Source organism: Prunus avium, chromosome 6, assembly GCF_965620075.1.
Source record: "Prunus avium chromosome 6, drPruAviu1.hap1.1, whole genome shotgun sequence".
NCBI lineage: Eukaryota > Viridiplantae > Streptophyta > Magnoliopsida > Rosales > Rosaceae > Prunus > Prunus avium.
In genome coordinates, this window is record NC_142289.1 from 36,434,611 (window position 1) to 36,456,929 (window position 22,319).

The 22,319-nt window shown below is 38.0% G+C and overlaps 3 protein-coding genes and 1 pseudogene across 5 annotated transcripts; 3 read left to right on the forward strand and 1 right to left on the reverse strand.

Moving 5' to 3' along the window:
• Window positions 1-83: 83 nt before the first annotated feature.
• On the forward strand, window positions 84-2,760 carry LOC110750777 (uncharacterized). Of its 2 annotated transcripts, none has more exons than XM_021951137.2 (2): window positions 84-1,304; window positions 2,356-2,760. In XM_021951137.2, exons 1-2 carry the CDS (start codon window positions 211-213, stop codon window positions 2,357-2,359), a joined length of 1,098 nt encoding a protein of 365 aa, XP_021806829.2. In that variant the 5' UTR covers window positions 84-210; the 3' UTR covers window positions 2,360-2,760. The 2 variants fall into 2 exon arrangements, with proteins under 2 accessions (XP_021806829.2, XP_088110873.1); XM_088254747.1 differs by lacking the exon at window positions 2,356-2,760 and adding an exon at window positions 1,753-1,960.
• A 3,326-nt stretch (window positions 2,761-6,086) lies between these two features.
• LOC110750844 (uncharacterized) lies at window positions 6,087-13,195 on the reverse strand (annotated as a pseudogene). The gene is made up of 11 exons (XR_015836495.1): window positions 11,918-13,195; window positions 11,215-11,417; window positions 10,926-11,123; window positions 10,339-10,410; window positions 9,400-9,495; window positions 8,998-9,077; window positions 8,751-8,826; window positions 8,217-8,427; window positions 7,798-7,994; window positions 7,254-7,359; window positions 6,087-6,903 (listed from the first exon to the last, which is right to left on the reverse strand). The product of XR_015836495.1 is annotated as an uncharacterized LOC110750844 (transcript).
• A 182-nt stretch (window positions 13,196-13,377) lies between these two features.
• Window positions 13,378-14,259, forward strand: LOC110750843 (uncharacterized). The gene has a single exon (XM_021951220.2). The coding sequence runs from the start codon at window positions 13,432-13,434 to the stop codon at window positions 14,251-14,253; it is 822 nt and encodes a 273-aa protein (XP_021806912.2). The 5' UTR covers window positions 13,378-13,431; the 3' UTR covers window positions 14,254-14,259.
• Window positions 14,260-15,847: 1,588 nt separating this feature from the next.
• Window positions 15,848-16,379, forward strand: LOC110750807 (transcription factor ICE1-like). Its single transcript, XM_088254734.1, has 2 exons — window positions 15,848-16,185; window positions 16,223-16,379. Exons 1-2 carry the CDS (start codon window positions 15,848-15,850, stop codon window positions 16,377-16,379), a joined length of 495 nt encoding a protein of 164 aa, XP_088110860.1.
• Window positions 16,380-22,319: the final 5,940 nt, after the last annotated feature.

The following is a 22,319-nucleotide window of genomic DNA, read 5'->3' on the forward strand; positions in this document are numbered from 1 at the left end:
GTGTACCATTCAATAGACGGAAGACATATGGAATATTTCCAATACAGTCCGTCCGCCGCATGTCATAAAAAGAAATGCAGTAAGAAATTTCTCCCGTTTCTCTAACTCCCTCCCAAGTTCTCTGGTTTACACTCCTCTAGTTCTCTATCCTTGGCTCTCTCTCCCTCCCGATCTTTCTCTATTTTCCCTTAAAAGCAAATTAGAAGGCGGATGGACAGGGGCAAAGAAGAAGCGTTAGAAATTGAAAAACTTCGGCAACAGGAGCGGCTTGATGAGAAACTTTGGCTAAAGGAGCGGCTGGATGAGGATGAACGGAAGAAGATGAGGAAGAAGATGAAGGATCGACATCTCCATACGGAGAAACGGAAGAGACATATGCTAGGCGATGATATGGAGGAGCAGAAGAGTAAAGAAGCTTTTCATGGGGGATCCAGATGGGGGTCGTGGGATCCCCCTGTCCTGCCTACTAAGGGTAAAGAAGTGGATATTGAGCACAAGGATGAGAGACTTTCCCTCTCCAATTGGAAATCGGATGATTGCCTTGTCCTGTTTTGTACGGAGGAGCAGAAGGGTAAAGACGATTTTGACATCACGGAGAGTCTGGATCAGAAGCTTATAGAATCTTTTTTAGGCGATTCCGATTGGTTGCCGTTGGATATCCCGCAAGAAGTGAATATTGAGCATGAGCACAAGGAATTACACTTCGAATTTGAGGAGGAGGAGAAGGAGGAGGAGGAGGAGGAGCTGATGGATGCAAAGCATCTGATGGATGAGGAGGAGGAGCTGATGGATGCAAAGCATCTGGTGGATGTGGAGGATCTGGAGGCAGAGGATGAGCAGGAGCTTAATGCTTTTTATGGCGGATCCAATTCAGTTTCGTTGGGGCAGTTGGTGATTAGAGACCAATTGCATGCTCCTCCATTGCCACATGGGATGAGCACTCCAAAAATCCTGTATTTATGTTTTGGCGAATATATGGCTGGTAATAAGACTCTGTACTCTATTCAAGCACTATGCTTGCATTCTTTCCCTCCAGTCCAGACCTTAAAGGCCAAAGAACTGGCATATATACGTGGTGAAGGGCTTCCCCTCCGTATGGGTTGCGGTCTTTTTGGATCGAACATTGTTTTTCTCGGCGGCGTTGAAAGCAGATTCGATTGTTACAGCGGTGATTTCACAACATATCCACGTAAAGACATTTATACTTTTGACACTAAACATCCCTACACCTGCGAAGTCTTCAACAACAGTTCCCTCCGACAAGGAAAGTCTCGTCCTTTTCTGGTGCAGTACTACGATAAGCTGTATGTGCTCTCTATTTTAACGTTAAGCTTATGTGATGGTAGCAATTTTAGACCTGCTTTTGAGATGTTCGACTTAAAACAGGGCAAGTGGGCGACTCTGCCTGCCCCTGTAGCTGGCTCTCGTTTTATCTCTCATGTAGTTGTAGGCTCATGTATTTTTGTCAATGCTACATTTGGGCATGTGTTATGCTTTGACATGGCTGACCCCAGCCCAAAATGGAGAGTGCACAATTTTACCAACTGCTCTGCATTGCCCTAGGAATATATTCGCGAAACTTTAACTGTAGAATATGGGGATGGCAATTGGGTGATTTTGAGTTGTAGGCCATATTTAGATGTTGACAGATTCAATGATCATCCTCATTATGAATGGAAGCATACTTTTATAACCGCTCATTTGATGTCCAAGGACTACACATTACTGACACCTTTTGAACCTGATCTGAAGATTCCGCATGGTTACTTACCCCCTGGTGGAGATAAACATTTGCCCGTGCGTGGTGTAGAGTATAAATTGGTCCATCTACAAGGTCGAGAAATCTGCCTTATTATATCCGTAGAAAGAGGGGACGAGTTGGAGGACGGAGAGATCGAGAGGATGCAGACTTATGTCATGATTTTCGAATTTGAAATTGTCGAGGGCAAACACACCTTAGCCTTCAAAGTCTTGCATCCTGCTTCCAGGATTATAGACGACCGGTCATCTGAATCTAGGACCAATAAAGTAGGCCTGGAGGGTGCCTTTTTTCTGTAAGTTTCGTTAATTGATAACTTATTTCAGTCATGTTTGAAAACTTCACCAGATAGTTGCATTTTTATGGATTTTTACTGTATATGCATTAGGTATATGTACGATGATGCAGTTATGTGGTCTTAGTATTTATCTTTTCTCCAAGAGAAGTGAACCTAGAAAACTAAAGCTAAAATTGAACCCAGATTTGATTTATGATTCCTTGTATTTGTCTTAATTTTGCTGCATATATGTATATGTTTAGTCACAGGGGATTTGATCTAGTTTTGTTATTTGCTTCATTTTTAAACATTGGAACAGGTAAAAAGTCATTAAATACGTGAAAGTGCAGAAGGTGCAGTCATTCCGAAGAAGGCCTCAGATGTTGATACTGACTAAGATGGAAGATCTTCTACTTTTGTTTATGGAACTGATAATTTTGTATTATGTTTTATTTATACTTTGGTGTCAGTCAAATATTGGGCTAACATCCAATCACCAATTATGTGGTTTCCAACATTTGTAATTGTTGCTTTTCTTATCCATGTGCTTTCATGTTATTTAGATTATCATAGATGCATGTTTAGGACAGAATTATACTTTTCATTTGGGCCTTTTTATCAGGTTGCATTATGGGTCAACGCTGTCACTTTTATGAGATTTAGCTGGTTATTTGTATGTTTGCTTTTGTGGTGCTACAATATTTTTTGGATGACTTCTGGAGAAATATATTTTGTTATGCCTGCTCGATGTATGGGTCTAGATTCCATGAAAATAATCGAGAACTTTGGAATGTTATCTTCTCCTGTGTGACTTCTTTTACTAAAATATACATGGATGCACAATGGACTTGGTCAACAGAATGTTTGTGCCCCCTGTGTTTCTGCAGACTTTTCTTATTGCTAATTATATTGATTTTTCAGTTGTTTGACTAGTAACCTTTTCACACCTCAGATTGATTATGACACAAACGAACAAGAAAAAGAGAGAAATTAGACCTATTTTCCGCATTCATTGTTGTGTTCAAATGTACAGCTTGCAAGACTTTTCCATCACTAGTAATGCCACTTTCTTCTCTTTTTCTACTTATCTCCCACTTCATATCACTGTTAGTAGAACCCTTGACGAACTTCTCTCCACAGAGTACCTGTTCCGTGAAAGCATCCACTTCCAATGTATAGTAGAGGGACTTCATAACCATCTGTGTCTTGCGTCAATTTTAATATTCAGCATAACAAAGCCATGACTGAGAAGAAACAATGTTATTTACATCCACATAGAAATCCATCTCACCATAATTACAAAAAGTAGAAGAAAATATTAAAACAACAAAATTGGAAACCAAGGAGCCAAAGGTGAATAGAGTGAGTTCGATTTGTTTGAGGAAATTACCTAAGACTGCGCTCTGGACCACATATCCAAGATTAACTTGTCACGAGTACCAATCTTAATAATGAACTTATTTAAGGTTTTTAGTGGAAATAGATGGAGTCACACAGGATTTGATCTAGTTTTGTTATTTGCTTCATTTTTAAACATTGGAACAGGAAAAAGTCTGTAACTACGTGAAAGTGTGAAAGTGCAGAAGGTGCAGTCATTCCGAAGAAGGCCTCAGATGTTGATACTGACTAAGATGGAGGATCTTCTACTTTTGTTTATGGAACTGAGAATTTTGTATTATGTTTTATTTATATTTTGGAGTCAGTCAAATATTGGACATATGGAGACGTTAAGTATGAATCAAATATTAGAATTTTGTCATTTATTCGGGATTCAGAATGCATTTGTTTGAAATAGCGTCCTCTGGGAGAAGTAGCTTAATTAGCAATTCGATTTTCTTCCCTCAGTCCATTCATTAACGAAAATAGTGAATCCCATACACATTCTTACAAGAGAAGTGAACACAATAATTTTCAAAGAAGTGAACACAATAATTTTCAAAGTGAATGGTCAGCGCCTCAAGCATTATCTAGAATCTCACTTTGATGCTCAAGAGGTGGTGTCATTCTTTGACACCAATTCATCACCACCTCCATGAGCACCATTTTAAAGTCAAGCTAATGACTTAAAACAAGCGCTTCTTGGGAGGCAACCCAAGTTTTCTTACTTTTCCTTGTTAATTTCCAGTTTTTGCTTCTTTTGCTGTTTTTTAGGTTTCATTAGTGATTTGATTATTTGTTTGTGTAGGAACAAGTCGAAGACTTCCCCTCTTGTTTACGGAGTCTTTTTCAATGTGTTGGCACGCCTCATTTGGACCACAAAGCAAGGGAAGGCAGAAAGTTACAGTTCGAGCATAAACAACCTGTATTTATAGGTATTTTCAAGGTTTCAATGCCCCGATTTTGATCCAATGCTCCCAAGGCTGCAAACTAGTTTTGTGGGTGTTCATACACCTGGGCTAACTTCAGGCAGTAGATTTTAAGGCTTGAGAGCCAAGCCATAAGGCTTTTGTGCACAAGGATACCAAATAGCTCACGTGTGCCTTTTTGTTGGGTTTGCAATGGCCAAAAGTTGAAATAATGCAAGAGGAAAGGGTATATTGGTTGATGTTTTTGTTGGAGAAGTTGTGAGGTTTTCCTATCCACAATATCATTTTCTTAATTCTTTCGCGCCACGGAGTGGCCCCCGCAAGTGACATACGATCTCACGAAGATATTCTGGGTGCTGGTTTGGTTTGGATAACATCATTGTGAAAATTTACCTTTTGGCACAATTATGGTCATTTTTGGCTTCTCCCCATAATTTTCACTATGGAGTGTTTCACGTGAATTCAAGGTTTCAGACATGTTGCATGGTTATGGTGATGATTTGGACCAAGTTTGGGGGTCCCATATGGCCTGCATTGTGTTTTAGGTGGATTGGAAGTTCAAATATGAGCCAAAATACCAAAATTGCTACTGTTGCATTTTCTGGTTGTTCATAAGATTTTTTGTCGCTAAAACTCTTTTGCGAGGGTTGTTCGTCGGATTTTTTGTAGAGAAAAGGTTCCTGACACTCTTTAGTGACAGTTTTCTGTAGAAAAACCGTCGCTAAAGGTCATTTTTTTCCAGATTTTCCTGCTGTTGCTGTCCTCACAAGTTGCTGCTTCACACCTGGTTTGGGGGTGGTGTGCCTCACACACTAAAGCCTCATGCCTCACCAATTTTCTCTTCATGCAGCTAGTGCAAATAAACCTAGGAAGTCCTCTTCTTTTCCTTGTTTCTTTTATTTATTCATGTTTTTTATCAATTTTTCTTTTCTTTTCTATATGCTTCCTTCCTTAACTGTGCATTGCATGTTTTCTTTTCTTAACATTGTGGACAATGTTTAGTTCTAGTTTGGGGGTGGGAAACTTTGTTTAGGTTGTTTTCTTTTAGTCTTTTTAAAAAAAATAATTAATTAATTAAAGGTTTAGATACAAAATAATTAATTAATTAAAGGTTTAGATACAACAATTAGAGTACCGCTAATAATTCGATTTTTGGTAGTGAAAGAAATGCAGAATGAAATCGAAAATGCATTGAAGCTACGCCGCATTTCGGAAGAAGATCAAAGCATAAAGAACCATGAAACATGTTCCAGTTAATAATGATCTCACACATAGAGCTGGTGTGGCTTCTGCATTCTTCACAATCTGGAACAATATCAGCAATAGACAAAGACAATCCACCCGAACAACTAAGACTTGGTTTCACCCTTGGCACGCCTAGATAGGGATGGCAAAAATCACTGCTGGCAAAAATCACTGCTGGGTAAGATATGATGTTCTGCACCAAAATATAAAGTTATAAACTCAATGGTTGAAGACATTGAACAAGTCTATATGTATCCCATAAACCCAAATGGCACTGAAAACTTCCCAGCAATGCTATGCAGAAGCAAACTGCAGTTAAATCATCTTCGATGTAGCTACAGCAATTCTTTCTTTGTAGCATATTAGCATGGATACTAATAACAACAGGAACCTAAGAAATCAAGCAGAAGATGAATATAAGATGAACACTACTCTGGGATTTCTAAATAAGATTCCCATCTGCAAAAGCAATTAAGGAATTTGAAGTAATGGCTGCCACTGAGAAAAGTAAAAACTATCATAAATAGTGTGATATCGAATAGATTTGTTCCGGTTTCCACAATCCTGTCCCTACTTATCAGGTTGTAATGTTGAGATAAGCAGAGTAAGATTCATCATTGAAGCTTGACAATGGTGCTAGAAGAAAGCTCCTTGTTGCTCCTTTAGCCACAAAGCTGATAGGATGATGCTTATTCCATTGCTCTTTACAAAGCTGGCTGCCTGGTTGAATACAGCGTCCGACGACTCTGGACTGCAGATGAGCTTCAGGCCTGCACTGGCCACAATTTTTTCACTATACACAAAGCAACCTTTGAAGCTTTCTGACTCCAAGGATACTGTGGTGTTCTTTCCATCCAAACCTGGAACCAATCGGAAAACTGAAGAGTCCTTACTACTGGACAAATCTGCTATCCCAAGATTCTTGTCTTTCCCTTGCTGCACTAAAACCTTTCCTGGAAGATCAAACAGTTCTAGAATGACTGATTTGCCAATAGCATCATTCACTGTGGAGAGCTTTGTGGACAAGTCGTTTAAAATGAGTCTGAAAGTGGCATGAGCAAAAGCGTCAGTGCCAGTTTCTGGAAACACGTCCAATGCAATCGATTGGTTTGTGACAGCTATGGCAAATTTTGAGTTTCCATATTCTTGGGAGAAGGAAACCAAAAAATTATTGTATGAAGAAGGGATTGAAGTTATCCAGTCTGCAATGGAGTTAGCTGAGCCAGTTTCAATGTCCCAGTTACCGCTGGTATGAGCCGCAAGCAGATATGGACCATAAAGAATTGCTTGAATTGAAGCATACTCAGGCCGATCATCTGAATTTTGTTCAAAGGACTTTGTCAGTTATATATCATTCACAAAACAAATATTTTGCTTATTGATAGAAATATACAATAAAGCCATGTATCCTATTCCTAGGGAGTGGCAGATGTATATACTTGTTGAAATGGATTTTTAATAAAAGTAACTTGAATAGCCTCTGTTCTTAGACTAATGGGTAGCTGAAGGGTCAAATTGTCACCAGAACTCCACTTTCTTGTGACAGATAGGAAACTACCAGCATCAGAAATAGGAAAATAATACCAGTTAAGCCTATAGTTTGCGCCCAAAGAGGATCAGAAATGCAACTGCAGAAATAGAGAGGAAACTGTGAGTTATCTCATACCTGGAGCTGGTACACTCAGACTTTGACCATTCAATGCTGCCTTTGCACCATTTGAAGCTGTCCAAGTAGGCGTTCGCAAGTTCAAGGTAGATGATTTGCCTGTCCCCTGCGTCATTTAAATCCATTATAAAGATCTATGTTAGGCACAGAAAGGACACGAGACAACTCTCATGTCCAGAGACAAAAGACACTACATGCGTTTGTTTTCGTGAATCTATAAAGTGAAAACATGCACGTGTATGTCTATACCAAGATGCGCAGGTCACATGCAGGCCAAAAATAATACACAACTAATAAGTAGACAAGGGTGAACTCTTTTACAGGTTTCTAAATGAGAGTCAAACAAAGGAGGATGTGTGTACGGTGGTGTCCTTGCAAGTGTTTCACACAACATTATTATAAGAAGAGAAGTGTCCTACATATTACAGAAAACAAAGTAGAAACACAGTTGAAACTGAAAGACTAAGGACGCAGATGCAGAAAAGATGAACTGTCAACACTGAAATGAGTGAATCATATGATAATGTTAATGCCATATGTATACCTCCTTTGAAGAAAATGTCAATGTGACTCTAAGGTAAGTATCCCATGAATTGACTTGATCAACCGTCTGATTAAGCACAATTTGTCCAGATTTCCAATCAAGCAAGCTTGATATATACTGGATAATGTAAAGACCAGGAACTTCTCCTCCCTCTTCAAAATATATGGAATCTGCTAACTTTGAGAATGATTCAATTCCTACAAAAGCATTAAGAAGAGACATATAACTGACGGTTATTACGCAGTACCTATAACAGAAACAAGAGAAATCGCAGTCTAAATGATTTTGCTTGAATCATATCAAATTGAAAGTGAGAAAGCACATTATTTTGATATACAGATCATGAAAGTTTTAAAAAGAAGCTGAAATTCCCTGAAAAGAAAGTTAAAAGGCACAAGCAGTCCCAAGCACTCTCGTACCAGTGCCATAGCAGCACAAGAAAGACTCAAATGGTTTTCCCCAACCATGGTAGCTTCTGGCCTTGGAATCTCCACGACCTAGTGGGAGCATGTAAATCATGACTCCAGGCTCTGTCCCTCTTTGGATGCCTAGCACACCATTTGTTAGAGCTCGCTCATAATAATCTGCATATGCTATTTCTTTGGTCCATTTAAACTGGTGGCGAGAGACCTACAAGAGGATTGAGATGTGCTAAAGTTGCAGAATCACCAAGGCCTTTATGGTAAATAACATGAAAACTATTAACTGAATGATGAAGTTATGCACTGCGTTTGTGTGTGTGTGTGTTCCCATAGTTGTACCTCTTTCAACAGTAACTAAAACCAACAGATATCATGTATTATATAAGATAAGCCTCAGTAGGAGGAAGGGTGACACCCCAGCCCCGGGTCTCACTTTATGAAATTAATAGATATTAAAAGCAATCAATCAACTTCCTACACAACTTTGAAAAAATCCAACAGAAGCCTTGAGAACAATAACAACAGGCATACCTTCAACATGTTATAAGTTGTGCATGACTCCTCATTCTCTGTTTGTAGAGTGCTTGCCAATCTTTTAGGGTCTGACCTGCTCACAAGTTGAGGAAAGCGGATCATAACAATTCTGGATAAGAAACAAGTCCAAAAAAAAAACCCAGCCATAACCAGATAAAGGGATGCATCTAGACTTTTCAAGCAAAAGGAAGAGCTTATTATGAATGACCTGAAACCGAAACTTTAGTAAGCTTAATTTTAGTACCAGAACTCACTGACTGATGTCCCTCCTGTTGCATAACTGTGAGACGAGTTAACAATGTTCAAAAAGAAAATTCCCATTTCCTGATAATTCCAGAGTTGTTCAAAATGTTAGAATAAAAAACGCTTCTCTAATAGCATAAGCCTTCAATGAAATTAAAAAGTACTAGTGATGTAGTCACTGAATAAGGAAATAGAGAAGATGGTAAACTAAAGATTAAAAAGAGGAATTAAAAACGCAAGTGCAATACCATTTTAAAAAAGAGAAGTAACATCCTTACAAGCACACATGGAGTGCAAGGGGAAAAAGCCTATTTGTTAAGCTCATACATAAACAGTAGAAAGGATATCAGGCTTTGTTAAGAATTGTAGTTCAGATGCTATATAATATAAACAAATCATTGACCTTATAAAGTGGATCACCAGTGACTTCATACCGCATTTGAGAACCAATAACAATTGGGATATGCGTGTTAGCGTGAAAACCGGATATGTCGTCAGCCTACCCAAAAACACTACTTGATGAGAGGTTCCAAGAGATAAGGTTCACAGAAGCTAGAAATTGAACTGTCCTAACTATAGAAAGAGACAGAAAACGCAAGAACCAGTGAATCAGTTCCCTACTATTTAGATTATGGTCGTATGCTGAAGTCCCAAATGTATATTACCTAGGAAGTATAAAACATCTTACCAAATTTGGATCTTGTCTTTGTTAAGTTAGAAGTAAAAAATTTACTTTCTGTCTTTATATATCTATTAAGTACTTTTTGGATATTCCGTATTATTTCTACCCTTTTTTGTAACGTTCATCTCTCAGACAAAAACTTACATCTGTGTATCAGGACAACACATGAAACATTAAACTTTAACCTCAAAACAAATGTGTCAATGACTTTAGCTTTCCACTCTTTCTGTTCACTTCTCAAAGTTACTGCCCAATTTGTTAGCTAATCAGAAGTATATAACTGTGCTATCCGGGTGATTACATTTATACTCATTATCTAATACAAAGGACCAATGCAGGGCTTATTCCTGCAACCTCAGACGGTTGTTGCACTGGAGTACCATTAGACCATGACGTAGTTGAACCAGGTTTTAACAAACATGGAATTGTCTTGACTTATATAGCATATGACATTATCTAAAGCAAAAGAGTCCAAATTTCAGGACTGGAGACTCATTCAATTTCTTCTAGCATACAAGCAACGATGTTTGGAGCAATATTTGTTCTCAAAGAGTATACTGATTTCCATTTGGTGTTTGTTCTATGTCTACTCACGGAAGAGAAAGGAAGACAATTTGTAAGAAACCTAACTACAGGTATTGAACAGAAAATGATGGTTACCTGCACAGCCAGCAATCCTAGAAAGCATGGTTTGTCAAAAAGATGAGCCAACAATAAATGCTTCGTATCTCCCTGAGCATAGTAAAAAGAAAGGTTAATACCACAACCCTGATGTCCACAATATTGTAAGTACTTCATATATATATATATGGAAACTAAAGTCCTAAGATGGTGCCAGGGACTTACTTAACCACAGAGAAAAATTTAAAAATCAATTAAAACCTATACCGATTAGGTTACCCCCATTTACAGCATACAAGGTGAACTTCTCATGTACTCATTTTAATACTTTTTAAATGCATATTCTAACTTTTGTAACAAAACAATTGGAAAAGTAAATTTTGGCATGGATTCCATCAAAATAGTAAACTCCATCGATATTCTACACAAGCTTATTCTCCTACTGTTTATAATGAGGCATATGACACACATCGGTAGTTCCATTTCCCTAACTGCATATTTTTAAAGAAAGATCCTGACAACTATGAATGGTACTTCCTACTAATGCTGAACAGGCAAACTAACTGTGCGCAAGTATAATGAATGATCTGGAGGAAGAACCAAAGGTACTTTGTTGGTAATCTTACTGTGATAACATATAACTTATAAAGAACATCATTCATGCCACCGGTTTCTTCATTAAGTGACAGATAATGTCTTTCTACGCTGTACTGTGATATTACATTCTGCACACAGTTGTAAAAGTAATCGACCATCCATGTCACCATTTTTAAAGCTCGAGTATTTTCACCAAATGTATACTGATCCAATAGGCCTGCCAAGATCTGTCAAAGTATAAAAGTTGAAAAGCTAATCATGGCCCTTTGAGTCAAAATGAAGTAATAGCTCTAGTGAAACAAATTAAGAATATTCTACCTTGTGAATGGTGTAATAAGGAGCCCAGACAGGCTTAATAGCTTCAAATCGATCAAATTCCTTAGATGGAAAAGCAGAAAGATATCCACTGCCAATTTTCTTCTGACAAAGATATAGATTGTCCACTATTGCAGACATTTTATCTTTGAGGGTATTGTTGTGAGTGCTAGCCCACATTTGTGCTGATGCACTCAAGTAATGCCCTTCAAAATACAAAAGCAAGCTGTTCGTTATACATCACCATACAAGTACAAGCTGAATATTATAAATTAAAATTGCAAATGAAGGTAAGCCCTTTGCTGTAAAGGGGAGTACCATGGCGCCATGAAATTTGAGAAATAGTGACTGATACAAGACCTTTCCAGACCATTGTCTGGAAAGAGAGGAGAACGTGGAGGAAATGAATGCATTTGTATCATATTATTCATTCTCCACAATAATCCGAACAATGTGCAAGTGTTCTCCAAACTAAGATGGAAGGGGCACTTCCATAAGTGCCTTCCATTTATGGCAGTCTCACGAAGATTAACAGAAATGAAATTAGCTTTAATAAAATCGTAATCCCATTTTATAAAGCACGAGAAGACAATATGAATGTAGAAATGTCGTAATATGCGACAACAGAGAAATAAACACTGTGATCATCAAGATTAACAATTTCAACAAAGAAAACAAAAAGAACCAGTTAACAAATAACACTGACCTACAAAATGACCTCGAAGCTTGGGTCCTCCTCCCACCCCTTATATGGTGTCCCAATTGTTGGTAAACCTGCCGTCTTCCGAAAGCTCCAAAGTAAACTATCTGAGTCTAACATCAATAGGTACTCCAAATTTGTTTGCTGTGCCCGTCCATGTTGTGAAGTTGGATCCAACCTTACATCATGCAATGACACTTCCTTAAGAAAGCCTCCAGAGGCCTCAAAACCATTTGGATTTTTCATTTTCCTGTACATCATTGCCCATTCATTTTCATCTTCTTCCCTCAGTATCTTTCTTGGAAGCAAATTCATCCACGCAGAATCATCGGTTGGTATCAAGTGGTAGTACGAGAACATCTCTTCCTTCCGTGTTTCATTGTGGGAAGATAAAAGCTCATGTCGAAAACTATGTGATGAGAGCTGAGTAGGAATATTGGTACACTCCTTACCCAGAGAAAAACCACATAGAAAAATGATTATAAACACTGCTAACAAATCAATACACAGAAAGACCTTCATTTTCATTATGAAAAAAAAAAAAAAACCAGATTAAAAGCTACCCAAATGTGATTGAAAGCAAGTAAGTAAATACCAACAAACCACTAAGCAGTCAAATGGAGATCACAACTTCACATTCAACTGCCAATAATCAAACGGTTCAATTTTTAAAAACCCAACAAAGAAAATCTCATCTAAGTGACAAAGCTCCATAAGAACAGAGAACAGAGCAAAGAAAACAATCAGTTTGACCTCAAAATTCAAGTAAAGAAAATCAAAGCATCTATTTTTGGCAAAACCCTGAAGACAGGGAATTCCAAATTCAGTGACCTTGGGAGGAACGTGATCAAAAACACATATTCTGAGTATAAATTGAATTAAAAAGTGTATAAAGAAAGAGAGACCAAGAAAAAGTTAAAGGCATAAGCACATGTGGGAGTGAGAGACTGAGACTGAGAGTGAGGGGCCTATATTTATAGGCACGAGCAGAGAAGCTAGAGTCCAAGATAGCAAGGGATATCCAAAACTATCTCTTGAAAGCAAAGAATGGTTTTTGCGTAAAGTTTATTTATAATATCTACAGAGCAATAATTCCACAGAAATCTGATTTACCATATCTATCTACAAGCTATGACTGTAATGAGAGAGAGAGAGAGAGAGAGAGAGAGAGAGAGAGGTGAGGATCAAGGATGTGGTGTCGTGTTTTGAGGAGGGGTTTGACCAAGCGAGGTTTGGGGGTTCAGGTTGAGGCCATATGAATCCAAGAAGAAAGGCACACAGCACCAAACCAAGACGACCCCGATGCCATTATTTGTGTTTGATTATCTCCTTATATCCCCCAACAAATGGCCTTCTTTTCGCTTCATTTTGACTGAAATTTCTAACCATTAATTGTAATTGATTTTTTTTTTTTTTTTTGGTCAACATTGTAATTGATGGTTAGTCATATACCAAAAGTTTTGGTTGTTTTGAATGGAAAAGCAAACCCGATTTACGAGAAGAATCACTGAACCGGGTACATGACCGGGACCATCTCTCCCGCCATCTGCCGCCTGACCCGGCTCTCCAGCCTCACCATCGCCGATTGGAAGGGAATCACCAGCGAGATTCCGAAATGTATCACGACGCTGCCGTACCTCCGAATCTTCGACCTCATCGGAAACAAAATCTCCGGCGAGATTCCGTCCAGTATCGGCCGGCTTCACCTGCTCACGGTCCTCAACTTCGCCGACAACCTCATTTCCGGCCCAATCCCGACCTCACTCACCAGCCTCTCCAGCCTCATGCACCTCGACCTCCGAAACAACAAAATTTCGGGGGAGCTGCCCCGAGATTTCAGCCGACTCGGCATGCTGAGCCGGGCCTTGCTGAGCCGAAACTTCATAGGCGGTACAATCCCGAGTTCGATTTCTCAAATTTACTGCCTCGCGGATCTGGATCTTTCCTTGAATCAGATTTCAGGTCCGATCCCCCCTACAATCGGCAAAATGGCGGTTCTCGCGACGCTAAATCTTGATTCGAACAAAATATCGGGTCGCATACCGCCGAGTTTGCTTGTCTCGGGCATTAGCGACTTGAATTTGAGCAAGAACTTTCTCGATGGTATTATACCGGATGTGTTTGGGCCGAGATCTTACTTCACCGTGATCGATTTATCGTTCAACAAATTGAGGGGCAATATCCCGAAATCTATGATTTCGGCTTCATATATCGGGCACTTGGATTTGAGCCATAACCACTTGTGTGGGAGAATTCCGGCAGGGTCGCCGTTCGATCACCTCGAAGCGTCGTCGTTTACTTACAACGATTGTCTTTGCGGGAAACCACTAAAAACCTGCTAATGAAAATGCATTGTGAAGGTGTTTGTATTATTGTAAGAGAGAGAGAGAGAGAGAGAGAGAGAGAGTTAATTAATTGTGTGTTTACCGCTTAATTACGTTCATTATATTGAATCAATCTTAAACGTTGTTATTATTATGATGACAATCGAAGAGTTTCTTTTTTTTGGACGAAGAGTTTCTTGTTTTCGTTTTCATGCACGTATTTTTGCATGAATCCAATGGAAAATTTGGGTGGGGCCCACACCACATGATCTTTGACCTGTGATTATAGGATTAAAGATGAAAAAGGGTAAACTATGTCGACTCATTACATGCAAAATATGTCCTTATTGATGTGACCTTCCACCAAGAAAATGCAAAATACTAGCGTTTGATGCTTTTGAAAATGCGATGACAAAAAGCGACATTCAATAATTGTAGACCACTTTTTCATTCTCCTCCATCTTAGGATACAAGATCTAATACAATGCTACCTGAATTTTAACTATTCATTTTTTTTTTGTTTTTTTCACAAATTTGTTTATCTAAATAATTAATTTTGATAATATTTTCAGATTAGATTTTTGGGTTCGTACGTGTCAATCTTTATTATACATTCATATCTCATAATCGGAAAAAAAAAATCGGATAAGATTTCAGGAAAAAAAAACTTGAAAGTGAAAAAAATATTTAATAGAAAGTGAATAATAGTTGAAGGAGACGAAAATGTAAGAGGATTTGGTGTTAAAAGTGAAGAGTATTGGTTGGTATTTATAGAAAAAAATTTCATTAATTTGTGGGTATTTTTTTAAAAAAATTTCAAAATTTTTTCATTATTTTATTGCACAAAAATTCGCTACCGTTGGATTGGAGGAAAAAAAATCCAATCGGGCCCAGACGACGCCACGTGGCTGCTGGCTATGGGCGGCACTGTAGCGCGCTGACGTCATCCAAAACTCGAGCTCCAAGTCAGGCTAGACTCCCTCGAGGGCCAGCCCAGTCTGCTGGGGTCCACTCCTTGCCCAGGCTTGCCTGCACTGTTGGAATCGATTTTTGGGCTCAGCCCGCCCCCCAGTGGATATGCTGGAAGTGCTCTTGGTGAGATAATGACTCTTCAAGTCGGAGTCTCATCAGTACAAATAGGGTTGACAATGGGTCAGGTCGTGTCGGGATAATAAACGTGTCAAGAATACTCAATCCGAACCCAACCCATTTAATAAACGTGTCGTGTCGTGTCGGGTTCGGGTCGTCTTTTATCATGTGGGTTTCGAGTCGTGTAACGGGTTCATAAATAATAGGGTTAATTACAGTTTGGTACCCTGAAGTTGTACCTTTAAGGCATGTTAGTCCCTATCTTTTCAATTTTAACAATCACGTACCCTTAGTTTGTAAATTTTTTGCATGTGGTTCCGCCATTAGGGTTTCTGTTAGATCTCTCTGTTAATTGCCTATGTGGCATTGTGGGTCCCACATTTTTTAATTTTTTAAATTTTAAATTGATTAAAATATGAATAAAATATTAAAAATCAAAAATCAAAAAATTAAAAAATTTATCTCTCTCTGCAACGAACCCAGAACCCAGCTCTCTTTCTACCCTTTTCTCAGTTTTCTACCAATGTCCAGCAGCGCCGTTTGGATGTTCCCTTCCAAATCCCGCTTCTCTTCTCTCCTCAATGTCGTCTCCACCAACCCTTTTGACAATGGCTTCGATTTGGGCTGCGACAGTGGCTTTCTCAGCTCCTTCCAGGGAAACCAACCTTCCAATTCCTCTGCTTTGATGGGTTTCACAGCCATCAATTCTCAATCTCAGATGGGTACTCCCGAATTGAGTTCGAGCGCCGAGTTCCCAACGACTCGGTTGCAGCCAGCGCCCAACAACGACACTGAGCTCGATGGCAACTTTAGCCTTACGGGCTTCCAAGGCTTCGATGGCTCTGGGGTGCTCTCAACAGGGCTAAGCCACTGAGACCCCTTCACGTATTCCCTCCAGTGGGTGCTCATCCCCCACTCTCTTTCAGAAGCGAGCGGCGCTTCGTCAAAACTTCGCCGGTTACGGGACCGATAAATTGGGGAATTTGGAGATTTCGGGGACCGCCACCACCACTGTCGCTGGTTCCGCCGCCGCCGAGAGAAGAAGACAGTGTTGAAGAGGATGTGGGAGGGCTTGGGCTTCTTCTGGTGTCAAGAACAGAGTGGGCTCAGTGCTGCCCACATAGCAATTCTCCTTGTTGCTGTTTTGATTCCACTTTTGCTGCTGCTGATGCTGATTATGGTGGTGGTGGAGATGTTGATTTTGCGGTGGCTGTGAATCTGAAGTTGAAGAAGAGAAATCTAACACCCCCTTCCCTTGAAACTGCTCAAAGGGTAAGGGCATGGCCTTCATCTAACAAAATAAACACTGACCCAAATACACACAAACCTAAGAACCCAGCAACCTCCAGTTTTTTCAAGACCAACAGAGAGAGAGAGAGAGAGAGAGCTAGTGGTGGTGTCATGGGGTGGAGAGCAGAGAGAAGAGAGAGCTGGGTTTGGAAATCGTTGCAAAGAGAAAAAGCAGAGAGAGAGAGAGAGATATATATATATATATATAGAGAGAGATATATGTATATATATTTAATTTTTTAGATTTTTTATTTTTTTTGGTTTTAAATATTTTAATCAATTTTAAATTAAAAAATTTGAAAATGTGGGACCCACCGTGCCACGTAGGCAACTAACAGAAAAATCTAACAGAAACCCTAACAGCGGAACCACATTGCAAAAAATTTACAAACTAAGGGTACATGATTGTTAAAATTGAAAAGATAGGGACTAACATGCCTTAAGGGTACAACTTCAGGGTACCAAACTGTAATTAACCCTAAATAATAACATGCATGTTACAAAACTCACAACTGAAAAAATTTAAACAAAAAACCAAGAGAGGAGAGAAAATATAAGGAAAAGAAAAAAAAAGATAGAGAGAGGAGAGAAGGAAAAGAAGAAAAAAAATAGAGAGAGAGAGAGAGAGAGAGAGAGAGAGAGAGAGAAAAGAGAAGGAAAGAAAGAAAGAAAAAAGAGAGAGAGGAGAGAAAACTAAAGAGAAGGAAAAGAAAGACAATAAAAATAGGAGAGAAGAGAGAAGGAAAAGAAAAAAAAAAAAAGAGGAGAGAAAACTACAGAGAAGGAAAAGAAAGAAAAATAAAAGAGGAGAGAAGAGAGAAGGAAAAGAAAAAAGAAAAAGAGGAGAACATAGAGGGAAAAGAAAGAAAAATAAAAGAAGAAAAAGAAACATTATAAATATCAAAAGTCATATTATACAATCACAAAGTTTTATGTAGCATAGTGGATAAGGTGTTGGAGGGTAATCAGGGTGGTAGGGGTTCGAAACCCCTTCTGTGTGTGCTGAAGACTCTATTTCTCGACAACACCATTGACAGTATTTGATGCTATCCCTGCTTGACAATCAAATGCAATGCGCAGTGATTAAATTCAAGAGCTAGTTTGTTTAGTTGTCTGTGGATTTAAGATAATCAGATTACATATGGGTACAAGTGAAAAAAGTTGCCTTAAAAATAGCTGTCACGAAAATCTCCTTGTCGGTTCTCTTTGTTTTTCCTTTGTATTGGTGCCATCATGAATTAATTACCCATGTTGATGGTATATCGCAGCTTTTATGCGCTTTGCTTATCCTTAAGGCCCCGTTTGGTGGGTTGGACTGGACTGATTAGGATTGGATTTTGAATGTTGGACTGATTTGGCTTGGATTGAGTTGGACTTTAATAAGTTGCTTTGTACATTAGGTTGAGCTAGACTGCATTGGACTAAAATCCAGTCCGTTGTTTGGTACAAGTATGGATTGGACTACATTAACTTCAAACAAAATTTATTTTAATGTTTATTAAAATTATTTAATATCAGAAATAATTAAATTTAATATAAAAAAAAACATGTACATAAAATTAAAAGGCAAAAGACCATTTTCTTTAGTGGTGAGGGGCAATTCAGTCAACAAATTATTATTTTCTTTACAAATAATTTTAAAACAATAAAATCAAATATATATATAAAAATAAAAAATAAAAGCTAACCCCCTCCCCTCCTAACCCCACCCCTGAACCGTCACCCCAACCCAGCCATCCCCATCCCCAGCAGGGCCGGCCCTTGGCCAGGGCAACCAGGGCCACCGCCCGGGGCCCACGATTGAGAAGGGCACAAAAAAAATTTATATTAGCTTATATATATGTATATTAGACAAAAAAAAATTATATGTATATGCAAAATAAAATTATAAGTGCTCATAAAAAAATAAAATAACTAAAAGTAATGGGTATGGCTAAATTATATTGCCCCTTTGTTCAATTAGTGTACAAATTACCTTATTTCCATTTTCAACATTTAAGTAAATGTCTTTGTCCTTTTACTTTCATTTATTTTTATATTACTCCATTTACTTAAGTTTACAATGTAAATAAGGAAGTACCCCCCATTTGGATTCAAATAAAAATACTAGAAAATCAAATTCCCACCAAATAAAAATATGAAAAATCGGTTTTAGTGCAAAATACGATTTATGCTAAAAATGATGGCTCATTAAGTCAATATATACTTCATACTAAAATCCCATAAAATCAAGTTTTCTTATTTGATGTGTAAGGAATAAAAGCCGCCAAAAATTATCTTGAGAAAATGATTATTCCGAAAAACCATTTTTCATACTTAGTCAATATTGCACCTCCGCTAAAAAAATTCTGGGTCCACCAATGGTGGTAGGCATAAGAATTCTCTCTCTCTCTCTTTCTCTCTCTCTCTCTCTCACCCAAAGCACACATCTCCTCCCTGGGTTTCTCTAAACAATGATTTGCTTATTAGGCTTTTGGTTTTTGTCTCAAATGGTGAGGAAGGCTATTTCAATCGATTCTCATACTTGCAAATTGCAATACACTAGTTAATGAGTTTTGTCAAATTGGGTCGGTAATTATTTAGAATGAGTTATGGATAATTTGGTTTGATGGGGATTAGGTGTCTTGAGAGCTAGCTGGGCGGGTGGGTGTTGTTGGGCTTGTGGTAGATGGTGGTTGCTAGGTGGCTGGTGGTGTTTGGGTGGTGGCTTGTTTGGCGGCCTGGGAAGGAAGTGATGAAGTTTTTAATGTTTTTTTTAATATTCTTAAATAATTTTTTAAAATTGTTAACATCCACGCTGGATTTACACTTAAGATGAGTTACATAAGTCCTTATAAGTTATTTTACAAAAAGATAAATTGTCTTTAAAATTTTAAAGATATGGTGGGTGGGAAAATATGACAAGATGATGGAAATAGCAGCACTCAATTAATTATTTGATTAAAATAATAATAATTTATGAATAAAGGGCACACTCTTAGAGTTTTGCCCTGGGCCTTCAATCACCCAGGGCCGGCCCTGATCCCCAGTCAACCTCCCTCTCTGCACATCCCTATCCCCAGCAAACAATAACCACTTTCATAGAATATGCATACCGACCCAGCCATGAACAGGGCCGGCCTTGGGGGTAGGCGAGAAGGGCCTTGGCCATGGGCCTCCGATTAAGGGGGCCCCAAATTTATATATATATATATATATATATATATATATTATTGTTCAACATTAAAAATAAATAAATAAATAAATAAAAAACACAGAGTCAGCGATGTAATTGAAGATAGACGATTCCTCTTCCCATCAAGTCAGAAGCCCCTCGTTTCCTACGCAGCAAGCAACATCCCTCTCCTAGTTCTTACTCCATAGAACTCTATTTAATCCACCGATCGGTGGATAATCCACCACCATATTTTTCTTGCCCTTCAATCCATTCCATAGCTTTTATTTTCAGTTTCTCTCATCCCTCTTTTCTCATATCATATTGTAACCCTAATAATCAATCTCACACCAAAAAGCTCACAAATTGTCTTTGTCTTTGAGATTGACGGTGACCAAGAGGGGAGGACCATGAGAAATTGAAAAGGTAATCAGATTTATAATTTTTTTTCTTTATATTTGTTCCTACCCAGCAAACTATTGTTTCAATTGTTTCAATTTCCAATAGGAACAAAACACAGAGAGATACGGAGTGGTAATCAGATTTATGAATACTTGATTGAATTGTATGTATCTTATCATTGCAGATGTACATGAATCAGGTGGAGGTACAGAGTGGAGTTTCTCAAATTTTAGTTTCAACACAGCTAGCCTGAATAAAGCTCTGCAAGATTGAGGCTTTTTTATATAAGCTTTAACCAGGTTTTATTGCTCTTTGTTTACTTAATTTTAAATTTTTTTTTGTAACACTTTAGTTCATTGGTTGTGTTTGTTGTGCTGGTTGTGTTTGGTGTGTTTGTTTTGTTCATTGGTTGTCTGTTTTTCACTTTCTAGACTTAAGAGTTGCACTAGAAAAATGGTTAGGAAACATGAATTTGGAAGTGCAAAAAGAAATAAAAGGAGAAAAATAGAAAAAATGATTCAAACTCAAAAAGGAGCTCTTGATAAGTTTTTTAAAACTAGTTCTTCAATTGAAGATTCAGCTGATGATTTACTTAATGAAGGGGTTGGTGATCTTAGTGAGAATGAAAATAATCTGGAAGAAATGATAGAAAATGATATAAATTAACTGAATGAGGGTGGTGAACCCATTGAGAATGAAAATAAGCAGGAAGAAATGATAGAAATTGATACAAATGTTGGGAATGAAAATAATGGGGAAGAAATGAGAAAAAATGATACAAATGAATTGAATCAGGTTGGTGATCAATTTCAGAATGAAAATGAAACTGAACAAATGAATCTTGCTTTGAATATCTATGATCCAAGAAATTGGGATGACATTGATAGCAAAACAAAGGATCTTTTGATGGCAATGAATATGATATTAATGCTGATGATTTGTGTTCTGAATTGGAAGTTTTACGATTGTATTTACCACTAGAGGCAAAGACAGCCATTCAAGTTCTTGATTATGTAAAATCTGTAGATTGCTTTCCAAATGTCTCGGTTGCTTATAGAATCATATTGAATGTGCCAGTGACTGTGGCATCTGCAGAAAGAAGTTTTTCAAAATTAAAATTAATAAAATCTTACTTGCGTTCAACTATGTCACAAGAAAGGTTGAATGGATTGGCAATCTTATGCATTGAAAAGAATATGTTGGAAAAGCTTGATTTTGAAGATGTTATTGAAGATTTTGCTTCTCAAAATGCTAGAAGATCAAGGATTTTTCAGTGATTGATTGTACTTTTAATGTTACTATTTTTATTTTTTGGATTGTAGATGGTGCAAAGGAAATCAACCAGCTATTTGTGTATTTGATAAAGGGAAAGCATCGAATATTTGCACATTGTAATGGGGTGTGGATCTCTTAGTGGCTGCCTGTTTGGGAGGAAGAAGGCTCCAGGCAGATTTTGGACCTGTCCAAATTTACTGCAACCATTTCATATGTTGTTTTCAAAGCTGCTTTTGTGATCCAGATTAGTATTTTGAACAAATACTTAGTTTTAATGTATCTTGACATGTTCCCATTATTGGTTGCTGGAATGTTGGTTTGTAAATTTGTAATTTCCTTCATGATATTAAATATCTAATCTGAATTTTTTTTATGGAGATATGTCCTATTATAATGCATTCTACCTTTTTATTCACGCGTTATGCTCTACATAAAATCATTTTATTTGTTTTTTCTCAATTGTATACTAAGGGAAGGGGCCTCATTTAGTTTATCGCCTAGGGCCACCCAAAAGTCAGGGCCGGCCCTGATAGTGATGGATCGATATTGATGCAGTGGCTATAGCTATAGGTCATCAAGTAGGTATTAGTAATAAGACCAACAAAATATGTCAGGCCTTCTTTTATCACAGTATATGATGAGTAATCTCTGCTTGCAGGCATTAGAAATATACGAAATTGACCTACTTGTTCAGTATATAGTCTGATTTTGATTGTGACGCTAAAACCTTTCTCTTTCCTCCATCCCAAAAGAAAACAAAAAAAACAAAATGAAAACTTGTGAAGCTCAGCTGTGTAAGATATTCATGTAAGTCATAAAAAACTAATATATAGAGAGAAGAATGGTGTTTGATTCTTCTCCCAGAGAGAGAGAG

Excerpts from the sequence above, each read along its gene's own strand:
- LOC110750843 (XM_021951220.2), top strand. The coding sequence starts at position 13,432 with ATGACCGGGACCATCTCTCCCGCCATCTGCCGCCTGACCCGGCTCTCC.
- LOC110750807 (XM_088254734.1), top strand. The coding sequence starts at position 15,848 with ATGTCCAGCAGCGCCGTTTGGATGTTCCCTTCCAAATCCCGCTTCTCT. Across the intron at positions 16,186-16,222 it reads TCTGGGGTGCTCTCAACAGG|TGGGTGCTCATCCCCCACTC; the intron begins GCTAAGCCACTG and ends TATTCCCTCCAG.
- LOC110750777 (XM_088254747.1), top strand. The coding sequence starts at position 211 with ATGGACAGGGGCAAAGAAGAAGCGTTAGAAATTGAAAAACTTCGGCAA. Across the intron at positions 1,305-1,752 it reads GTGCAGTACTACGATAAGCT|ATTCCGCATGGTTACTTACC; the intron begins GTATGTGCTCTC and ends CCTGATCTGAAG.